At 33.4% G+C, this 23,691-nt stretch overlaps 3 protein-coding genes and 1 pseudogene across 5 annotated transcripts; 1 reads left to right on the top strand and 3 right to left on the bottom strand.

The window, feature by feature from the left end:
• The first annotated feature begins 1,290 nt into the window (after window positions 1-1,290).
• LOC105770079 (protein WHAT'S THIS FACTOR 9, mitochondrial) lies at window positions 1,291-4,284 on the top strand. Its single transcript, XM_012591128.2, has 2 exons — window positions 1,291-1,685; window positions 2,681-4,284. Exons 1-2 carry the CDS (start codon window positions 1,390-1,392, stop codon window positions 3,693-3,695), a joined length of 1,311 nt encoding a protein of 436 aa, XP_012446582.1. The 5' UTR covers window positions 1,291-1,389; the 3' UTR covers window positions 3,696-4,284.
• Window positions 4,285-7,287: 3,003 nt separating this feature from the next.
• Window positions 7,288-13,393, bottom strand: LOC105766886 (exocyst complex component SEC3A-like; annotated as a pseudogene).
• Window positions 13,394-15,551: 2,158 nt separating this feature from the next.
• LOC105770080 (F-box/FBD/LRR-repeat protein At1g13570) lies at window positions 15,552-19,147 on the bottom strand. 3 transcript variants are annotated; one of them, XM_012591129.2, is made up of 5 exons: window positions 18,979-19,147; window positions 18,526-18,642; window positions 16,737-17,582; window positions 16,302-16,457; window positions 15,552-16,121 (listed from the first exon to the last, which is right to left on the bottom strand). In XM_012591129.2, exons 2-5 carry the CDS (start codon window positions 18,538-18,540, stop codon window positions 15,840-15,842), a joined length of 1,299 nt encoding a protein of 432 aa, XP_012446583.1. In that variant the 5' UTR covers window positions 18,541-18,642; window positions 18,979-19,147; the 3' UTR covers window positions 15,552-15,839. The 3 variants fall into 3 exon arrangements, with proteins under 3 accessions (XP_012446583.1, XP_012446585.1, XP_012446584.1); XM_012591131.2 differs by having other exon boundaries at window positions 16,737-17,579; XM_012591130.2 differs by having other exon boundaries at window positions 18,917-19,132.
• A 2,642-nt stretch (window positions 19,148-21,789) lies between these two features.
• On the bottom strand, window positions 21,790-23,291 carry LOC105771176 (probable galacturonosyltransferase-like 1). The gene has a single exon (XM_012592589.2). It carries the CDS (start codon window positions 23,209-23,211, stop codon window positions 22,132-22,134), a length of 1,080 nt encoding a protein of 359 aa, XP_012448043.1. The 5' UTR covers window positions 23,212-23,291; the 3' UTR covers window positions 21,790-22,131.
• Between the last annotated feature and the right edge of the window lie 400 nt (window positions 23,292-23,691).

The following is a 23,691-nucleotide window of genomic DNA, read 5'->3' as shown; positions in this document are numbered from 1 at the left end:
TTCATGGATCTAATCGGGTCTAGAATTAATTAAACCAATTTTCAAACCCTAAAAATCGATTTCACTTCTCAAAGTATAATAAAAATAATTTGTATTAAATTTGATTATAAAATATTATAAATTTGAATTATTGAATAATAAATCATGTCGGCCAGAGATTGAAAATACAAAACCTAAACATGGTTGATGTTTTACTACTTGATAATTATTGATGATTAACGTGTCACTATATTATTTTAAATATAATTATACAACAAAATTCCATCCAATCACTTTAACTGCAACAAATAATGAATGCTAGGAGACAATGCCTTAAAAGCAATTGGTAGAAATCAATAATCAATAGTTCTAAATTGTTGCTTATACAATTAGATCCCTATTTGAAGCATTTAAAATGTTCAATTAGGTCCATGCCTCTAATTAATTAATTTAATTTGTTACTCAATTTAGACTAAAATAACTATTTTTGAGCAAAACTAAAATAAGTTATATTTCCTCAATTTTAGTCTCTCTTTTATACTTAAATTTAAGATTTAATTTTATGCTTTCATTTCTAATATAATTTGGTCTCTATATTTTTTATAATGTTCAAATAGTTAATATCATTAACTTTTGAGTAAAATGTGTTAATTTGAAAGCGTATTTTTAATCCGAAAAATAGAAGGTTAAATTCTTAAAAGAATAAATAGATGAACTAAATTTTGTAAAAGTATTGACTTGATTTTTAGGTAAGCAAAAGCAAGAAAACCCCCTTTTTTTTTAAAGAAAAAGACGCCAATTACTTGAAGAATTAATCGTGGTTGGCGTAAGATTACTTACAAATTGACATGTTGAAACTTTTCTTCATATGAGCTTAAGTTAATAATCGATTTTTTTTTATTGAAGTTGCAGTTACATGAAAGAGGGCATGAGAACTAGCGTTGACATAATTTTTTAATAAATGAAAAACATACAAAAATTACGTTAAAAAAGATGGATAAAAGAATTGAAAATAAAGGAAAAAAAATATAAAAGAAAAAATCAAATTGCTCAAAACAGAAAATTATAAGGATCAATTGTATAATTTAACCTAAAATATTTTATTGAATTAATGATTTAACATACCACCACGTTAGCTTACCGTTATACCGTTAACGATAATTAATGGCTCAATGACTAAAATGTTACAAAAGTGACTATTTTGATGGTTTACCTAAAAATAAAATATCAGATTACAATTTCAAAAAGAAGGATTAAATATCAAATTTCAACATAGTGGATATACTAAAACCAGAATTAGACCAAACGTAAACGACTGAAAAGCACTGCTCCAGTTCTCTCAGTATGGAAAAGAAAACTAAACAAAATTCACCAAAGATTATATGTTTTTCGCTTTAATTGGTGATACTTATGCAGCTGCTACAAATAATGTTCAAAGCCAAAATATTTGTTTCCTCAATAAAAAACCTATTTTCACACCCCCAATTTGAGCATCAACAATGGAGGGGCATAGTGAAAGTGAGGTTGAAATGGGTTAAGAATCGTAGCCTTGACCACGTGATTGACACCGACACCGATCTCAAAGCGGCTTGCCTCTTGAAGGATGCTATTAAACGCTCGCCCACCGGTTTTCTCACTGCCAAGTCTTTCGCCGATTGGCAAAAGCTCCTCGGCCTCACTGTCCCCGTTCTTCGCTTCTTGCGTAGGTATTTTTGGCCTCGTATCCTCCATTTTTTAAATGCCCTTTTTAGCTGGTTTTGCAACGATGAATAGTTTTTTCATTTCTTTTTTAAAAAGCTTCATTTTAATTGCCATTTTTGTTGTTTACTATTTGCATTGTAATGTAAAAGTTGTTATACATGATAAAATCATGATTTATATTATATGAAAAATTGATTAAATTTATATTAAAATCACCCTTTTTGTTACAAAGAAATTTGTGCTTTTAGTTTTGGTTAGCCAATATATTTGTATTTTTCTTTTCAATGGCAGAATCACAAAGCAATACCCTATATGTAGGTTTTGGCATTAGTGAATCCTTTTTGGTGGGTAATTTGCTGCGTTGTTATTTCTCGTGGTACCCGGACACTTCATTTTTCTTAAAATATTTGTATTCGACGCCATATTTCCGATCATAGCTCCTTCAAAATACATTGAAAAACTTAAAAGAATTTGAACATACTCGTCTAAGACATATATTTATCTGTATTTAGCACTCACCTCAAGCCTGATTAACATAACTTGGTAGACATTGCCAAAAGAGTGGTTTTCCTTGTTTAGTAAAGTGATATTAACTTGAGTTGAATATGTAGAATAGTAGTTGGAAATTGCAAATTGGTTTTTCCGACTCTGTGTTAAGTGTTCTACTCTGTTTGATGAATTCCCACATTGCTGTGTTGTTATATCTCGTGTTACTGGACTCATTTTACATTACAATGGCTATAAATTGTAGAGTATAATTGTTCAAACACATAAAACCTTTGAAAATTTTGAGCATTCTCATGTCAGGCATATATACCCATATTTGAGCATTCTCATGTCAGGCATATATACCCATATCTTGCACTAACCTCGAGCATGAGTAACATAAACCATTTGGCACTAACAAGAGACCTTGTTTAATAAACTGGTATTGACTATGAGTTGAATACGAAGTATAGCCGTTGGTGATTGCAAATTGGTTCTTCTGAATTTGTTTTAGGTACCCTACTCTCTTTGAAGAATTCCCACATGCGCGTTACGCGAATTTGCCTTGCTTTCGATTGACGGGCACTGCACTCTTGTTAGATTCGCAAGAGCAAAGCATACACCAAGCGCATGAGAATGATACCATAGAGAGGCTTTCAAAGGTGCTTATGATGATGAGAAGTAGGACTGCACCTCTTCAGTCCCTTCATTCCTTGAAATGGGATCTTGGTTTGCCAGATAACTTTGAGAAAGTGTTGATCCCGAAATACCCTGATCATTTCAGTTTCGTTAAGGCACCAACTGGTGTTTCAGCTTTGAGACTCAAACGATGGCGCGAGGAATTTGCTGTTTCAGCATTGGAAAAAAGTAATGAGGGTGAGGAGATGGGTGATGAGTACAGGCAATTTAAGAGGGGCCAAACCACATTAGCATTCCCGATGAATTTCCCAAGGGGTTATGGAGCACAAAAGAAGGTGAGAGCTTGGATGGAGGAGTTTCAGAAGCTTCCATACATATCTCCGTACGAAGATTCTCGGCATATTGATCCGAATAGTGAGCTTATGGAGAAAAGGGCTGTTGGTGTATTGCATGAGTTTTTGAGCTTGACAATTCATAAGAAGACCAAGAGGAACTACTTGAGAAGCTTGCGAGAGGAGCTGAACATCCCGCATAAGTTTACTCGATTGTTTACTAGATATCCTGGGATTTTCTACCTCTCGTTGAAGTGCAAAACGACAACTGTGGCTCTCAAGGAAGGATACAGACGGGGAAAACTAGTGAATCCACATCCTCTTGTTCGTCTAAGACATAAGTTCTATCACGTAATGAGGACGGGGCTTCTTTATCGTGGTAAAGGTGCGAATCTGATACCTCGAGAAGACATTTTGCTGAAAGACATGGAGAATAGAATGGAAGACAAAGAAGAAGAAGGTGGTGATTATGATGATGATGATGATGAAGACGAAGAATATGAAGAGATTGAAACAGGAGATGAATACGATGAGGAAACCTCTGATGTGGAAGATTAATTTCGTAAAGAGTAATATGATTACATGGTAGATTATATTGCGGCTACATTGAAAGAGTCATGTGATTGATGATTTCTTAACAGCTATGTTAAATTTATTTTTCTCAACCAAACAGTTGTTTATTTTAAACTGATGTATTAAGAGGTGTATAAGGATTATAACACTCCTACCAAACGAGGCATCATGTGTTTTGGCTCCTAGTTGTGTAACTGAAATTTGGCCACATCCTCCTATCATCACTACAGAGGAAAGAAGAAAAAAAAAACTTGCTTGGATTGATATTTGTGGGCTTTAAGTTATAAATTAAACGTGCCTCCGCCTTTTGGACGATTTCTAGGGACGATTATACTGGTTAGAGTGATGGTGAACTACTTCAGATTTTTTCCTTTAGATAGGGTTTTCTTTGGATCTAGAGTGGCTGCATTTTATTGTATTTGTTTTTTTTTGTTCTCTTTGTGGTGGATGCACTTTAATTTGATGTAATGTAAGAGGTACATGTAGGGAAATGTTTTGCTGGCAGTTTTTATCATTAATTTCCACTTAAATGGAATTATACTCTGCGCTAGGTTGATGCTAGATATTTAAATCATCGGAGTCTCTGCTTACCGTTACTTCTTTCTGTTCACAAAGATACATGTTAACTTTGTTCATAGTTGATTCTGCATTGCTGCATAATCTTTTGAAATTGAAATCAACAACACTGAGATCGATAGCAATTTTAAGCAGTAAGCCATTTGTGTATTTCATTTGGATAAAACCACTTTTCTACTATTTCATCTATTGGTGGCTTGAGAAGTCCCTTACCATTCTCAGAGGAAATCATGAAAGCTGCCAGGTATGAAGTCTGCATCTTCTTTTACTTTTTCCCTCATCCACACACATACGCACAAATTTTGAAATTTTTGGTGTTATATTATTCATACCTTAGTCTTAATTCAAGCTCTAATATGAGCTTTTAACCAATTATTGTAGTAAATGTCAAGCGAAATCTTTAGTCATTCTTTTCTCTTGCCAGATCACTCAAGTTTATGGGTTTTATGTTAAATGCCTGCGAAAGTGAGTTTTTATTGCATAACCTTCATTTGAAAGGGTGTAGTAATAATAGCCTCAAATGTGCTAGCTCTACTAAATGTCTATTCATTATCTTTTTTGTCTTCATGATATTCTTAAACTGCTCTTATTTCCAGTTAAGAAAATAAATTGGTACTGTATTTGCTTTGATTGTAGTTGCTTCTTTCTCTTGCAAATCCGTGATAATACTTTTTACAATGCTTTGCTTACAGATATGGAAATGCTAATGTTTGGAAGATCTTTACCGACCTTTTTGACTATTTTCCATTAACTGCTTTGGTGGGTAGAACTAATATGAGGTGCAAACTGTTTTGATTTCAATTAATAGCAACATAAATTTTAGGAAAGAAAGAACTAAGGGCATGCATATTGGCCTTAGTCTCTTTGATGTTTGGCATTTATGTTTTAATTGTATTTCATTTGGTTTTGCAATTGAATGCTCTTATTGTGCTCCATATTTTTTATTATCGTGGTACTAGACTGCTATATTATTTTAGCTTTGATCATATTCATTCTATCTGAATTTTAAGTTTTGAGAACTCATTTTGTCTTTTTGATTGGGCAAGAAAAAGTTGGGATTTATAGGTTGCTACCTTTATCCCGTTTCATTTTGAAATCATTCTAAATAGGAACTAGAAGTCTCTTACTTTAAGAAATGACACCAAATTTTTTTGAAATGTCATGGAAGCAATTAGATGTTTCTTGTATTTAGTGGTTATTGTAAAGTCAAGATAAACGACTGTATTGCTCTATTGTTTTACTCCTGGCTAAAAAGATGTATTGCCTTGGCAACGTTCAAACTCGACTTTGTACCTCCTAGAACGGAAGGGAGATGATGGTAGTTAAAATGCTATTTGTGTTTCTGTTCACTGATGTAGTGTTTTTTTCTTCATCTTAGGTGTCTGCATGGTGGATTGTCCCTTCAATTGAAACCCTGGATAACATAAGAAACTTTGACCGTGTTCAAGAGGTTCCTTACGAAGGTCCCATGTGTGATTTATTGTGGTCTGATCCAGATGATCGATGTGGTTGGGGCATCTCACCTCGTGGTGCTGGCTATACTTTTGGTTGGTAACTAATGTTCGGAGTGACCATTCTTCAAGTTTTTTGTTGTTGTCTTGCCTTTTTTGTTTCAGTATTTTAATAACAAAAGTTTAAGTTCTTGTTTGTAGGATATATCTGAACATACAATCACACAAACAACTTAAAATTGATTGCTAGAGTTCATTAACTGGTTATGGATGGGTTTAACTGGGCACATGCAATCATTCATGATTCTTAGAAGTTAAACTCTTATTATTTTTTGCTTATATGCTTGCTCGGGTTTATGAATTCCCAATTATTTCCTTGTAACAGGAACGAAAGGTGGTAATCATATTTAGTGCCCCTAATTATTGCTATCGTTGTGGGAACAAGGCTTTGATTTTGGAAGTCGATGATTGCAAGAGTCACACATTCATCCAGGTCTTTCTTCCCCCATTTCCCTCTTTTTCCTTTTCCTATCATTGCACACAAATTAAGGTAAAAGAGCAATAGCTAACTTTTGAAATTGAATTCCCGGATGCCTCTTCCTTGTGTTTGTAAAACCATTAAGTTCATCTGGCTACAGTTTGAGCCAGCTCCAAGGAGAGGAGAACTCGATGTTACTTGTAGAATGCCCGATTATTTCCTTTGAAGGAATTCTCTGATAATTGGTTCAAGATACTTCACTTTTCCTCCACTACTTCTTCCGGTTACACAGGTAGTTGCCAATCCTTTGCCAAACTATGTTGCATCTACTACCTGTCAATTTTTACATTCCTTTTTCTTCAATGATGATGAGTACCGAAAGCATGTTTATTAGTCTAGCAAGATGGCCTCTAATGTTACACTTGAATGTTCTGTCTAAAAAATTGTATAGCTGATGAAAGACACACCATCATAATGTAGACTTTTGTGTTTGTTTTTGATTTTTTGTATTCCCTATCCTTTCGTTTTTATTCTTCTCAGCCTTTTGGGCTCCGTACTGAAGATGGATTTTCTTTGTTACACGGACTTGGATGTATATGAGCATGTATCCTACAAATGTATGTTCATATTTTGTTTAATTTTTTCCCCATATGTTCGGAGCATCATTGGGAGGCCATATCGTCAAACTTATATGCAGAAATGAGTCGAGCACATGTTGAACAGAAAAAAGAAGATGAAGAGTCAAAGCAACGTGGGGTGTTTTACCTTTTTGGTTTGGATCGTTTTTTTTTTTTTTTTGATTTAGCTCATACTTTTAGGAGATATTTTGTGAGATAATTTTTTCTTCTTTGGCTTTGAAAATGGCCTTGAAAAATGGTTGATTTCCTTTTATTAGTAAGACATTTTTTTGGGTTAAATCACTTTGGGGGCGTAAACTTGGCAGCTGTTCTCATATTGGGGTCTAAATTTTTTCTTGATCCAAGTTAGGCCTTGAACATGGCTAATGTTCCTACATTGAGACCTAAACGTTTTTCTTTTAATGATTACATGAATTCCAAGGAGCAAAAGAATCTATCTGCAAAAAAATCCAATATGCTTACATGGATTCCATCAAGCAAATCTTGAAGTGATTCATTTAATGATTGCAGATCTGCAGATTTTACATTGAAAATCATATATAGAAACTAACATAGAAAAATCATATAGTTTCCCTTTTTGAGATTTTGAATTAGAGGAAAGGGAGAATGCGTCCAACAAATTATAAAGACACAAGAAAATTATTACCGTCCTTGCTGTCATTGCTTTTCATGTTCATAATGCCCAGATCATCATTGGATCCTCTTTTATTACCATTAGCACCAACTCCTGGGGGAACAAGTGCAGGAACTTCAAAGCACATGAAGTGTGCTAAGAAAGAACTCTGCCGTTTAAGCCATGAAGGAAAAAACTGTAATAAATTAAGACTTGAGAATAGATTCAACATAAACTACATGCAAAAGGAACATTACCTCATCTACAAGTAATGGAATGAAAATCGTCAACATTTTGATATATGCATCGGAAAGTGCAGAAGTGTCTGTACTATTCCCAATTTGATTGCCACCTGGGGAACCTTCCAGCCAAGTAGTTGGACTTATTGATACTTTTGTACTGGCACGAAGTTCATTGGCAAATTCACGAGCCTAAACAGAATTTTAATTCCTCATCAAGCACTGTAACCAGAATAAAGTTCAAATGAGAAATGCATTTCTTTTCTAGATAACTAAATGTTTCATTTTGCATTCCTAACCTCTCGGCGCAGAAATAAGTTAAGGGAGCTACAATAAGCTTTCCTCAAAGGACGCAAGCAATTTTTATCAAGACTCTGAGAGGGAGAAGGAACAAAATATCAGAAACAACCAAGGGGTGATATTTTACAGATTTTAGGGTTGATCAGCAATTTGACCTTTAAATGTAGCAGAAGGTGAGCATATATCCTGCATTTATATCGCAAGTCAGCATGATCAGGTTGCTTCAACTGTCCCCGCTGTTAGGAAAGCAGGTTAACAACATTAGGAATCCTTGCCACACAATTGACATGACACTTATCATCACGATGAAATAACATGAAGGAAATACCTGAGAGAAGTAGTTTTTGTCACTCATCATAGAGTCCACCAAATTGGCAAAGTAATTTTTCAAGAAACCAGAAGCTCTCCTGACAAATGTAGCTTTTAATTTTTCGAGTTCTGCCCGCTTCTCTTTAACCTAAAATAAAAGGCACAACAAACAGAGAGCTACTTTTATTCTTCAGTGACCACATATATCGAATCAAATAGCAATACTAGCTCATTGCAAAGTTACTGAAAGTAAAAATTCCAAAAAAGTCCAAAGTTAAATAGACATCCAAGTGATCAGCTTGTGTTAAGCTAGACATGTACCACATAACCAACTGGATAATTTGCTTAGCCATAAAACTGAAGAAACTGGGGGAAATGAGAGGAGAGTCCATACAGCTCGCATGTTTCCATAAGTGGACTCCAAGTTAGGAACTTCAAGGCCCCGTAAAGCTCCAGTTAACCACTCACATGCTTCAATATTTTGAGTCATGCGAGCCTCGTCAAACTTTCCTCCTGTCAGACATGTTGCATACTACATCAGATAAAAGAGGTTATTAAGAAGAATACAAGCGACATACCTTAGCTGAAGTCTAAACAAAAAACATAGAGATGGATAACATACCTCAGAAGGGACACATAATCGTTCAAGAAGCTTATCAAGTTCTTGGATGAGTGCTTTATTATTTACAGATTGCATCTCTAACTTATTGTTACGAGTTTCTATCTGTATATTGTGAAAAGAATTACAACCAGCATGAGAAGAGGTTAGATGTTGAAGTCAAGAATATATAGTTTCCATCTTCAGATTATCTACTTTGGGAAAAAAGTTGCAGCAGACTAGAAGCAAATAAATAATACAAATGATGCAATAACTTTGAAGTTAGAACTATCTTTGCTTCAGACAAGCTCCTGGTAGAGGGAAGTGTAAAACGAAAAATGTCAAAAGCCCCTTTCTTAAAATAACTAAGTTGAATCAGCGTGTAAGGATTTGGCATAATGGCAGGAACAATGACAGACAGAGAACCCTACATTTTAACGGACTATGTACAAAAGGTTCATACTGACTCAATATCTTCTCTTATGTGTCGTAATTTAACATTGAATGTCCCTAACCATTTATCCATGTCATCAACACAATGAGTTGCCGCCTCAAGCCCTTGCAATACCTGAAAGACCAAATAACAGAAAAATTAATTTGGTGAGTAAGAAGCGTATGATTAATAGAGATGAAAGCAACACCAAGATTAATAAAGAATTTTCAAAAAAGACCAAATAATGTCCTGAACATATGAAAAATCATAAAAGCCACAAGGAAAGAGGGAAAATAAACAGAAGTTCCTCAAGCACAACAACATACTCATTGAAACTATTTAGGAGTAGACAAACACAATAAGAAGCTGTCATAGAAAAATGGCTAGAAGTCAAAGTGAAGAAATAGTGAACTTGAGTACATCCGAAATGGGAGTAAAGAAGACCGCATAGAACAATTGATAAGCTTGTTTGAAACCTAAAGCATATGGGTGTGGGACTGGATTAAAAAAGCTATACAGCATGGAACAACAGAGACCATTGATTCTTCATGGTCCCAACATGATGTTAGAGAGATTTGAGACTATACATGATGTAAAGGAAAAAAATTGAAAAGCAAAAGTAGAATGAAAATACCTCTTCAACTAGAGTTTCACTTTCCAACATGGCATGCACTTTTGCTGCTTCCAGAGCAAGAAGCTCTCGCTTCAATCTTTCAGAAAATGCCTCAGCTTCACCAATTCCCATGACATAACTGTGTACCATGTTATGAGAATTTAGGATAGGATTAAGACCTTCAACATTTAGCGCTAAGCATAAAAAACAGTATATTGCTTTTCAGTAAGGCGAATGCAACAGATGAAGAAAAAGACATCAGGAATCATAGACTGCCATGGAACTATGATCACTACAAGAATCAATCCATATCTTCAAACACCTTTGGCTCTGTTTCCAAAATAATCAAAGATATTACTGACAAGATAAGGACCTCCCCCCCCCCCCTTAAAGAGGAATAGATATGACTTTAGCCATCTTTGAAATTTGGCAAATGATACATGAATATTTTATTTTTAAAAAAATGAAAATGCAATGGTATAGAAACCTTACTCATCTGATATCTTTCTGAATCTAACCAACAATATATTAATACTTGCATATCAAATTTAAAGAATTGGGCTGCATGTATGTTTCATGCCTTATGTCTACTCTATCAATTGGCGTTACCATTCTGTACTTTAGAAGGATACATTCAGGGGCGAAGCCAGAAAATTTTTTTGAGGGGTCAGAATTAAATTGTATATTTTTACAATAGTAAAAATGTAATTTCAACATTTTAATAGCCATCTTTATAATTTTTAAAGGATTAAATCAAATTTTTATCATTTCTGGGGTCAAAGTGCATTTTACAATTACTAATTTAAAATTTTATAAATTATAAACGGCTTAAATAGAATTTTTTCCATTTTAAGGGGGACTGGACCCTTGCCAGCCACCCTGGCTTCGCCACTGAATACATACCTGCCCAAAAGAGCCTCCATGTCGTCTTCCTCAGCTGTGGAGATAAGATCCTTTTCAACAGTCACCTTCAAGTCACTTTCTGCTACTCTAGTAGAAACTGGACCATGGCCAGCTTGCTGATTCTTTTGAGTAATAACTGAGGGTTTATTTTCCTAGATACAATATAAAAGTCAAAGACAAGAAAGAGAAGACAAATTCAGATAAAACTATTAAAATAAGATTTATTGAATCTTAGGGGAAATTAAATCTACTTCAGATCAGAACTCAACAATATGAAATGATACTCATTAGAGAGAATATCCTTAAACTTCGTCACTGGGCAGAAGCAACAAAAAGATTATGTTATACACTAGATTATAGAGTTTTTCGAATTACTCTACAATTTGCATAAAAATGATTTAGTATTAATTCAATAGTAAAGAACTCGGAAAGAATAAAATTATCACTCACCTTAGCCCAAAGAGCCATCTCCACAACATCTATACCAACAACTTTGAGGAGACGACCAAATGCTTCTTTACAGACGTTTAAAATGCAGAATAAAATGCGGTTCCTACAAAAATATTGAAGAAAGAACATAGACAAATCAATAACTATAACATCCAGTTGTAAAAAGAAAATTAAGAAAAGAATATAAGAATTGGGTTTTTTTCAAAACCAAAAGGAAAGGACCATAAAAGGGGAAAAAGAGCTACCCTGACATGAAAAAAGTGATATTTTCGGTTCAGAGCTATCTCAATTTACCTGTCATCAATGTTGCGCATGGTCCACTGAGGTGGAGCAATACTCTGACTTGAGAGGCTATCGAATCCCTATAAGAAATCCAGTAAGAAGCAGAAGAAAAAATCTCAAGCAGGGAGAGAAACGGCTTCAACTTCAGCTGAATTACTTCATTAGGTAACATAAGCCCTAAGAATTGTTTGGCCTACTGAATTGACAAAAATCAAAGATCATACAGCTTTCAAAGCATATTCTAATTCAAACAACAAAAAGAAGGGCTTACCATAGTAAAAGTACATCCACTGGGTTCATTAGTTATAAACCTCCACCCTTGAAAGATGGTTCAGCTTGTACAACTTAGCAGGCTGCACAATTTAAATGATTTATATGTCAATATAGAATAACTAAAATCCTTACTACTTAAGAACCTTGTCTTTAATCAAATAGTACTCCTCCCTTTGTATTGGAACTTGGAAGTTAATGAATTTTGCTTTCTGTTTATACTAGAAATATTCTCTTTCTTTAAAGCTAAAAGTGGTACTATAAATGATTCCGAAGAGGTTGACAAATGACTAACTTTAGTTACTATTTGTTTATTCTTTATTTTTTATCCGTAGTAAACTTAAGTAGAAAGTGGAAAGACATGATCCATATGAAAAATGAACAAAGCGAGCTCCTACTTTACCATGGCCATCTTCAGATAAGACTCTTGATTAAGCACAAATTCACTCAAAAGAAAACTAATTAGACCCTGACAATTCTTTTTGGTAACATTGAAATCTGATCTATAATGAACAATGTTTAACTATATCAGCATAAGAAGCTTGAGGTGCACATAAATGCACCATCAAAGCCTTAACAAAGAACCAATAAACATACAAGAAGGCAAAAACCGTTTACAGGGAACCCTAACCAACCATGCGATGGCCACTGTTAAGCTCTAGCAAGCTACCACGTAGTAACACCATAAAGCTTTAATAATGAACCATAAACCCACTGGATAATCTTTCTGCTTTTGTCCTTGTTTGTCCTAACACACATTGTCTAAAGGATTGCAATAAGAGAATTACCTCAATAACTCCTCCGCTAGAAACCATAGTTATTGCATAAGAACAAGAAACCTGCACCTTCTCTAAGAGAAAAAGAAAAGGTTAAAATAGTTCATATTTACTTGCATCCGGCTTCAGTGAAGAAAAACAAGCTTCAAGAATCCGACATTATTCAAAATAAAAACTCCAAAGGGGACAAATAAGGAACCAGATGTTACTTCAAATGTGATCATGTTATGTAAATTCAAAACCTTTAAGAAGTATAGTTTTTATTCCTTGAATTTGAACTGTCCTATCGGTTGTGCACAATTTTACTATCTTTAGCCAGTAGTTCAACATCGTGTTTAGCACAATTCTAGCATAATCAAAGACATTACAAATGAAAAAAGAAAGTTAAAAAAAATCCTACATCCTGCATTAAAGGAAAGAAAATACTTGTCAGATTACCGAAAAGACGTACAGCAAAGAGCAAAGACTCTAGGTTTAGCCATGTAGCTGGCCAATTTGCCAGATTTGCCCCATATCCCGCGGCGTTTAGCTACGCGAATTGATAGCATGATCTTCTGCTTCGAGCCTTCGATTGCAGCTTGGCAAGCTCGCCTTAGCTCCTCATCATCGGCGCTCGTTTTCGCCATTTCGGCTTTGCTTCAACCTTCTCCTTCCTATGCGAGCTTTCCCTGGTGCCCAATCTCAAAGAGAGGAAATGTTAAAAAAAAAAAAGTGATTAACGGTTAACGGACACAAACCAACAAAATTCTTTTAATTTATGGATAGATGAAAATCATTTAAAATAAAGTCATAATCACAAATTTAGTTCCTAATATTTATCTCTTCTGTCACTTTGGCTCTAATTCTTTTTTTGCACTCAGTCTTCAAAATTTAGTCAAATTACTTTTCTTTGAGTAGAAAATTTGATTAAATTGTTAAAATGTTACTAGCAATGACATAACATAGGTGACAATTGATGTATACTTTATAAAATTTCAAAATAAAAATAAAAAATAATTTCAAAAATTTTAAAAAGTTTGTAAATTTTTTAAAAGAATGCCCACGTTAGCAATGAAGTACATATGGATTACTATAAAATTTTAACAATTCAATTAATTTTTTTAAAAGAGTAAATTGAACTAAATTTAAAAGTTGAGAGCCAAACTAAAAAAATGACAAAATGGTTAAAAAAAGAGAGTAAATAAAACTAGATTGACCATTATGCCCATTTTAAAAAAAGAGTAAATTGAACTAAATTTAAAAGTTAGTGAAACTAACAAAATGGTTAAAAAGAGTAAATAAAACTAGATTTACCATTATGCCTGAAATAAATCAGATTTGTGTAGTTAATTTTGCCAAAATAATGGGTGCGGTAATAATTCATTTTATCTATATTATATTTAAGCCCTGTGATTATTTTTAATTGAAAAATAGCTAAAACTTTTATAAGAAACAAATATTACTATAAGAATATATTTGAATTCAAAATAAAATTAAAAGCTCAACATTTTATACCTTAATTTCACTATTTCAATCAAAGCTTTGTTTAATTTTTATAATTATGGTTTTACACTATTTTTTCATCTACATCGTGATTGTGTCATAATCTAATTTTGTTTTATTTTATTAATGATACACCAAAATATTGTTGAAAAAAATTAATGATAATCTTGAGATTATTATCTTTTAAGGAATATTTAAATTATTATTTGATGTATTGGTGAAGATTTTTAAGTAAATAGAATTAAGAAATAGGTTAGTATGTCATTTTTAGATTTTAATTTTCTTTATATTATTAATTAAGGATGTATGCTAATTGGATTTGTTTATAGTTTGGGTAGCCCACTTGATAGCCTGACTCAACTTGGGTTAGGCTTGGACATAATTTTTTATGTCTCAGGTTAGTCTAACTCGACTCAAATTCAATTTAAATATAAAAATATTTTATTAATTTTTGAATAATGAAACGGGTTTTTAAGCAAATCCGGCCAAGACGGAAGTGAACTTGAGCTTGAAAACATTTTAAAATCGGACCACAGCCTGACTCATGGGTAGGTCTAATGCTATTAGTATATGTAATATGGGAAAACCCAATTTTTAGGGCGCTTTTATTTTGGGCACTTAAAATGAAATCCTTTCAATTTCGTTACTCAATTTTTAAAACGGTTTCATTTTAGTCACCCAATCATTAAATCTCTAACAACAATTAACTTATATATGCCACATCATGTCCATACTTTCATTTTGATCCCCCAACTTCTAAGTTGCTTTCATTTAGGTCACCACAAAAATATTTTTTTAATATTAATTGGGGTAAAAAAATTAATGATTAAAGTGAAAAGGTGGTAGAAACTAAAATAATGCTTTAAAAATTGTCAAATTATACTTGTTTGCCCCATTGCCGAAAGTTCTAATTTTTTTCCAATATTGAAAATTTAAAATTCAAAACATCAAAATCAATTAAATAAGTTATTGAAAAAATTTATCCCTGATAGTATCAACCAATTTGTTACTATAATATTGAACTTAATTAATTAATTTAGTCTCCTTTTAATTCTTAAAATTTTATTTTATGTTTCCAAATTAAAATCATCTTTAATAATTGCATGAAGCCCAACTTTTATTATAATATGATCTAGCTAAAATTAAAGAAAAATCTTTACAATTAATTAATTTTTGTGAAGCATTTCTATGTATCCTTTAGATGGGTAGAGTTATGTATTTCTATGTATCCAAATTGCGATATTTTATAAATATTATTAGTGCCTAGCTTTAAATGAAAATGTAGTTCTTTTTTGCGGATTTAGTTTATTTATTTCCATAATTAAGATATTAAAAACAAAATTTATATGTTTTATAAAAGAAATATTTAATGAAAATGTAGTTTAGTCATTTTGATAAAATTAAGATAATAAACTCAGACACTTGATTCATGCGACCACAATGTTATTTAATAGATATGCATTCAAATTCTAAAATCCAACATTTGTACAATAAAATAAAATAAAATAAAATCGGATTATACAATTGTGGATTTGGGACTAATTATTCAAAAAATAGAGTAAAAAGAACAAACCAAATGGGAACAAGCACTTAACAACTCTGGTTTTATGCATTAAAAATTTAAAGGGCACTACCCTGATAAGGAAGTGAATAAGCAAACCTGCCATGGATGCCATTTTCCTAAAACCCTTAATTTTCCACAATGGCAGCCATGAGTATCATGGGTCCAAATAAATGACTTCTGCATATATCGAAGCTCGCCGGAACCGCAGCAATTCCTTCATTAACTCCCATTCGCCTTCCTGGGAAGCTGGCTTAACAGTCAACTGCTCGAGCACAGGTGAATTCGATAGCAGGAACTTGATAAAATCCATTTCCGATTTAACACCAGAGATGCCAGACACTTTGACCAGTCTCAGATGTGCAAACAAAGAGCTCCAATGATCATCTTCCCAGAAGTTGGTGGATCTTTCCATGGAAGATTGTTCCTCGGGCCGAGCCTACATAAAACATCATACATTTCTAATCCACTAATCGACCTCCAAAACCAAGAACCATTACATGCATAATCTTTTTAGATTAACGATGTTGCTAAAAACACTAATGCAATATAAGAGCTAGAGATATTACCGTTTGCATCATCATAAAGAACCTAAAAGATTAAAAGATATGGAACTCACCAACATTTCCAACTCTTGGAGATTTGGACAACTTCTTAGGAGGCATAGAGCAGCGGTATTTTCCTCCAAATCATCAAAATCTATACGAATCGATAAATGATTCAGATCAACACATAGGTTAGGCAACCTGCTCGGCACATATCCCATCGCCAAATACTGGAGTGGAAAAAGGAAAAACAGTATATATTAGAATCTCCAATGGATAAATTAAAGTGGAATAAGCACATTGTAGAGGACTTGAACAAGCATATCAGGATTCAATAACCATTTTTCGGGATATTTCATGTATGCAGACACCTGTAAAAGGCAGTAAAAGTGCATATAGATGTCCAAATGATAATGAGCACACAAAGACACTCAGATTGAAATGCCCCAGGGAACCAACATATCCAAGAAGATACTAGTTCTATACAATGATGTTCACTACGCCATTACCTTCAAAAAGTAACTCTGAATCTCCAGCCTCCGTATATGAGGCAGATTAACAAAGAATCTGAGCAGTTTACTAGAATTGTCTTGAGCACCATTCTCTTCATTGTCAATATTTACATACAAACCAATGGAAATCAAAGATAAATGGACCGTATTCAGAAAGCTAACATCTTCAAAAATGCCACCAATGTCAAAGAATTGCAGATTTGGTGCATCAATGATAAGATGTGTGACACCAGTAAAGTTCATCAATGTTAATCTCTCAAGAGAAGGGCAGCTCGAAATGAGCTTTTCAAACACATCTTGGGTGATGGTAATATGCTGGAGATCAAGGCTCTTCAAATTCTTGAAACCTTTGAACATCAATGGAGGTTTTAGCAAACAATTAAATAGCTCCAAATGAATTAGATTCTGGCAATTAAATAAACAAGAAGGTGGTTTGTAGCGCTGGCCCTTCCATATTTCCAGCACGACTTCTTTGATAGAGCTCCTTGATATGCAAAGTATCCATCGATCAATGTCAGTGACACCTAAAAGATCTCGATGTGAAAGTTTGAATTTGTGTATTGGGCCGTTGTGAAGTAAAAGTACATGGTCAATGATGTTTACAAGCTTGTTTTTTATGAAAGATTGGTCTTGGGAAGAGAAATTAAAACAATGATTATCGAACACAAGACAAGGTATCGTAGCCCATTTGTATCTCCACTTCCTTGACAGAACACTGCTCCTTACCGCATCCCTTATCGGCAAACGTGACAAGATTTGATCAATAACATGTCCTGGTAAATTGCTGATCCTATCAAACTCTGCATCTGCTTTGCTGGGCAATCTTGATGGTTCTCTTTGCTTCTTAAATACTCATAACAGACAAAACAAGCAAGTTAATGAAAGAATACATAAATAGTTAACACCTATAAAGTATTGAAGTTCAACAAACAAACATAAGTTATACGATGAAAAGCAAACGTATCGCAAAAGAAGTGGCCAAGGAAACAGATTAGTTTCCCATCAAAATCATTTATGACGATATATTGCACCTTTTTAAGTTATGCAGTTGGTCATTGAAACAAATTAAACCATGGAATCTCAATACTCTAAAGATGGAAAGTACAAAAATGCAAGCATTTAGAAAGCACGTTGTCTGAAATAACAGTACATAACATTATAAAGATAGTCATTGCCAATCTTTAAAACATGGTAAATTTTGTCCTAATACTCTCTTGTATCTCCATTGGTTAAGCTTATAAAACAGATTAATCTCCTATGAATCTCATTGGTGACAACAAATTGCACCTTTTCAGATTATATTGTTAGTTTTTGAAACGAATTAACGCAGATTCTCGATATTTCCAAGGAGGCAAGTATGAAAAAGCAAGCATTTTGAAACCATAATGTCTGAGATAAGGGTACATAACATTATAAAAGATAGCCCTTACCGATCTTTAAACATTGTAAAAGTAGTCCTAATCTTCACTTTATCTCCATTTTTTTATGCTTAGATATACAAGCAAGAATGTTGGAGAGTTTCAAACAGACAAAACTAGACAATGTGACCTATATGGTTTCTCCAGCACAAATCCAACAACATCACTGTTGGTGTTCTATTTTATTTCTTTTTTTAAGATAGATACTATGGCACCTTAAAAAATGCAAAATCTATCAAACCCTCAATTCAGCAAATGGAAACATAACGGGAAGAGATATCTACTTCATTTCTTAAGGCTTTTCACCCCATTACTGAAATGAAAAAGTGGCTCACATATAGAAACAATAGAAAGAAAAAAGAACTTACGATTACAATGCTCATTCCGTTTAGTTGTTTGGGGGATTTCAAGAAATGATCTTAAATTACCCAAAAAGATAATTAAACCATCAAGGCCTGGTTTTCAACTAATCCACCAGCCGAAATCTGAGATATTTAAACACAAAAATTTGTTCACTATATGTTCAAATAGATACTCAAAATAATAAAATAAAAGCTTACAACTTTGAATAACTTTAAATTTCAAAACCAGTGTATCCGAAGTAAATATAACCTTTCACTATAAAATGTCAATGAAATCAAGAAAAAAGAAAGAATTTAAAAGTTTTAAGTAGTTTGAGTAAAAAAAAGGTACTTTTCTTAAAATAGAATATGAAAAAAGAAAAGGGAAATGGGGAAAATTGATTCCATTAGAGCTTACACTGAACCAAATGTTGAGATGATGAAGTTGTAATAAAAAGGGGATGAATGGAAGATAATTACCGGAAGGAGAAGGCAGAATGTTCAGAGGAGAAGGCAGGGGAATTTGGTGTTTGGGGAAAGCCTCGAAAGCCGAAACCCCAGTGGCAGTGCACTGTGCGATGTACGCGCGTGTTAGCCTTTAGGGAAGGAACTTACCTTCTTCACAATCACAGGCCTTTTTACCCATTTTCGATCAACTTGGTAGGCTCAATTAAATTTGGGTCGTTCTTCAATATTTTAATTAGCGTTAGTAATAAAATTAATTTTTTTTAATTTAATTGATTTAATATATAAATATTAATTTGTTTTTAAAATGGGACTATTTAAGTATAGGTTAAACCACATCATTAGTCATTAAATGATAAGTAAGTTTTTGTTTTGGTCATTTAACTAAAAAAATTTATAATTTGATCATTGAATTGTTCAAAAATTTTCGTTTAAGTCATTGAACTGTTAAAATGGATGTTATATTGCTTTCTTTGTTTGCATTACTTACATCAATCAAAACTCTCTTTTCTCTTCCTTTCTACAGTTTAGTTTAGTTTTCATGAAATAGCTTTAGACGTCACGAATTCGCGAACTAAAATTCAAATAGCTTTTTTCCCTGATTTTTGACATTGTCTGTTAGATTGACTTGGATCTAAGGTGTGTTCTACTAACCGTCGAATCATCGCTCAGAGCACGTCGGCAAAACTTCTTTATTTATTATTAATGTTGAATAATTTAGTGATTTAAATGAAAACTTTCAAATAATTCAATGCCCATATTGTAACTTTTTTTTGGTTTAGTGGCCAAAACGAAAACTTACTCATAATTTAGTGGCTAATGGTATAATTTACCTTTTTAAGTATATACTCAACTAAGCTTAGGTAAGAAACTAACTATATCAAAATATGTCCCTCAGCTTACTTGATACTAATAGAGCCTCAAATTTTCTTAGTAGAATCCTTTCCATTCAGGGAGGTGATGATAAATTAATTTGGAGATTTGTTCAGGGTATTTTTGGTTAAAATTGCTTATTCCCTTTTTTCTTAGATGAGCACCATTACCACCCTCCATCAATCTCTATAAAAAAAACTTGGGTTAATTTTTGGCAACTTAAACTTCCCTTCAAAGTCATCATTTTCCTATGGAAGATCTGTAGTAATTGTCTCCTCTCAATAAGACACTCTATTAATGGTAATATTTGTCCTCTCTATAAAGAAAATAGGGAAACTGCGAACATCTCTTTTTAAATTGTAATTTTTCTAAGGCAATTTGATTCGATTCTCCTCTTGCGCTTTGCTCTAACTCTTTAACTAACTCATTCATCTCAAACTGGATTCTCCAATGGCTCCAAGGAAACAACACCAACTCTCAAGATTCAAGAAGCTTCAGTATTGCTATGGTATTATATGGAAATCAAGAAATGAACTCATCTTCAAAGGATCTAATCCCAGTCCTTTAGGTGCTATTGAAAGAGTATCTGATATCTACCATTCAATTTTCAACACCTATCTTGTTAATATTTATCAAGTCAGTCAATTAAGGACTCAACTTTCGCTCAGTTCTAGAGAACACTCCTCTCAATGGTCTCTTTCATGAAGCATTGTTCAAAATCGACATGATTGAAGGGGTTGCTATTGTTCAGAAAACGGATTTCAATTGTTGTTCATTCAAAGTTTCAACTTCAGGCTAGTATTCTTACCCTACGGATTATTCTTTTAACCCTTAAGTCTCATAATATTACTTCGTGTAAGCTAATGGATATCGACAAAAAAGGACCAACATTATACTTGGACACACCAAAGCAGGATGGAAACTTCAATCAACGCTTAAAGACATCCGGAATCTCCTTCAATCTGTCACCATTTGATAGAAACCAACGGGCAATCACAAGTTAAGGAGAGAAGTAATACAATAGGCAACATGTTCTTTGAAAGCTTTCATTGGTTTATAAAGGAAATAGAAAGAAAATAATGTATGCTTATTTTGTTTAGATTAAAAAGATAGTAAAAGGATTATAATGATTTTTTCAATTATATATTTTTTAAAATAACTTATGTAAAATTTAATAGGAAAAATACTTTCCTTTCTCTAGTCTTACCCACAAATCGAGTAAATAAATACTATGTAATTGAAGGAAAATCAAGGAAATTCAACTCATTATTTTCCTTTCTCTTGATGTAAGGTTATGTTTGGTTTTCAAAAATAATTTCCATTTTCTATTTTTTAAATTGAAAAATATGTTTTGTAAATAGAAACAAAATTTGTTTTAATAATAAAAGATGTTTGGTAACTATTTTCTATAATATAAACATGGTGAATATAATAAAATACATTTATGTAGATTTGAACTAAAGTACTAAAATTTTGAAAAATATTAAAAAAAGTGAATATTTTTGTTTTTATAGGGTTTGAACTAAAGTCAATTCATTTAAAGTTAAGAATCTTGTTTTCATCTTTTTCACATTTACAAAATAATTTTAGTGAAAATAAATTTTTTTTGTTTTCTAATTTTCACATAGTTTCATTCTCATCTTCTCAAAAATCATTTTAAAAATTTTAATTGAAGGCATTTTCTTCAATATTTCTATTTTCCGAAAAAACGAAAACAATATCTATTTATTTAAAGAAACCCTTAAACTATTTTTATTGTTTAATTTTACCCATAAAATCATTATTATTTTGAATTTTAAAATCTTATTATCATCAACATAAAATTTAGGAATTTCTAAAAGAGGCATTAAGCCTTATTTATATAAACACTTCCAAAAAAACTATTTTATTTTACTTTCAAAAATATGAAACAAAAGTGAGAATTGTATAGTAATTAAAGGGAAAAAGAAACTATTTACAAAGGCAAATTTGTTTTTTATTAAATAAAAAGGATCCACGGAAATTATAGCCACCTCTTTAATTTGCTTTACAGATTATTTTTTATTACAGTTATCATACGCCCGAACAAAGACTGTAAAATCCATCGGTATTTTCCTTCTGGATTTTCAATTTCTTCATCTTTAATGCGTAATCTTGGCAAAAGGAAGAAACAATACACAGCTCGATGCACCCATTTCTTGACGATTCTGTTACTTTCTCGGCAAACAAACACTTGCCAGAAAAGCTGGTAGATTTATAAACCGCTGCAATCCAGCTGCGAATTAACAAGCATTTCAACATTTCCAAATTTTCCCATCAAGAATCTAATGCAAACGGCGTTTGCAGGAGATCGTACGGTGCCCATAAAGCATCCAAAGGGCAAGGCCTGTTAGCATCAAGCCTCACCCATGGCTTTCCTTTTCCACTCCAATGTAAAAGACTAACTGGACCTGGATGCAAATCCCTGCATAAACCTTTAAAATTATCGCCCCCAAGTCCATGTTGATTCCATCGATGATCAACGGCAACTATGTTTCCTGCAAAAACTAATAAAAATGGCGGCAAAGAACCCAACTCGTAGATTCTTGTTCTTTTTTGAATCTCCATCCATTCTTCAATCTTTTTTGTGTAATCTCCTCGTCTCCATCTATCAAGGTCGATCACCATTACTCCGGTGTTGAAATAACAAGGTTTACGGTTCGCAAATGTTAAGGATAAAGTAGGGCTTGACCAAAACGTTAGAGTGAAGTAAGACGTGAAGTTTGCATTGCAATGTTCTGGAGCTGCCAAGACCGAGTTGTCTCCAAGTTGAGTTGCGGCGAGTTTAGCTATGTCGTCGACGAGAACCAGGTCGGAGTCGAGGTACACAATTCGGCCGACGCATGAAGGGAGGAGATCGGCTAAGTAGCTTCGAGCGTAGTTCAAAGGGCAGTCTAGTGCGGAGCGGATTGAGGTTGAAATGAGACGTGAAACAGAAGAGTCGTCGAAGGAGTAGACTTGGAAGTTGAGGTAAGGGAAGGAGGAAGAGATGGTGGCGTGTAAAAACGACGCGTTGGCGGTGGCGGAGGCGACGAAATGGAAGACGATATTCTGGGGACAAGAGGAGTGTTGAAGTATTGAAAGAACAGCCGCCATGGAACCCCGTATGTAAGCTGAATCAAGGGTCATTGCCACGTGAACAGATTGACCCGAGCATAAAAAAACGGAGGTTCCATTATCAGATTCATCATCTTCGCCAACTATCTTAGGGCAAATTTCAGAGTTATAGAATTGTGGGGCTTCTTTGAATTGTTGGGTTATTGGCCGTGCAGCGGCGATGGCATCGGCGGCGGCTAAGGAAAAGATAGTGAAGAGTAAGAGAAGGTGAAAATCGAAGAGTGACGGTGATTTAGGCATTTTAAGATATTGTCGAAAGGTCAAGCTAATGGAGTAAAAATGGTGTTGGGGTTTTAAACTATGCAAGGGCTGCTCTTGATTCTTGACCAGGAAATTCAATTTTGTTTTTATTTAAATTATTATGGGCTTAATATACCGATAAATCATACTAAATTATATACCTACTTTAGACTTTGTTTAGTGACATAATCTAATTCATTAATAGCATGGTCATTAATAAATATAATTTCAATATTCTCCTTTAAAAGTTTATTATAAGTGAAAATCAGTTGTTCGCTGAATTTGTAAAAGTGAAGCTCGAGATTCAGTATATACAGCTATGATGTATGGGTGTTCGAGTCCTGCTACCAGCATTGGTATTTATGTATGAGTTTGTAGTTTGAATTGATGTTGTTGTTATGTGTAGTTTTTAGTTCACTTAGCTCCTAATTTGAATTGATGTAATTCTTAATTTATGTTATAAGCTTATAATAGTTTAAT

The sequence above is a fragment of the Gossypium raimondii genome, chromosome 5, assembly GCF_025698545.1.
Source record: "Gossypium raimondii isolate GPD5lz chromosome 5, ASM2569854v1, whole genome shotgun sequence".
Taxonomy (NCBI): Eukaryota; Viridiplantae; Streptophyta; class Magnoliopsida; order Malvales; family Malvaceae; genus Gossypium; species Gossypium raimondii.
This window is presented reverse-complemented; position numbering and strand designations above follow the sequence as displayed.

Coding starts and splice junctions, on each gene's coding strand:
- LOC105770079 (XM_012591128.2), top strand. CDS start 1,390: ATGCAGCTGCTACAAATAATGTTCAAAGCCAAAATATTTGTTTCCTCA. Junction 1,686..2,680: donor GTTCTTCGCTTCTTGCGTAG/GTATTTTTGGCC, acceptor AATTTGTTTTAG/GTACCCTACTCTCTTTGAAG.
- LOC105770080 (XM_012591129.2), bottom strand. Junction 16,458..16,736: donor TTCAGAGTTACTTTTTGAAG/GTAATGGCGTAG, acceptor TTTCCACTCCAG/TATTTGGCGATGGGATATGT. Junction 16,122..16,301: donor TCCAAGAGTTGGAAATGTTG/GTGAGTTCCATA, acceptor TGTTTTATGTAG/GCTCGGCCCGAGGAACAATC.
- LOC105771176 (XM_012592589.2), bottom strand. CDS start 23,211: ATGCCTAAATCACCGTCACTCTTCGATTTTCACCTTCTCTTACTCTTC.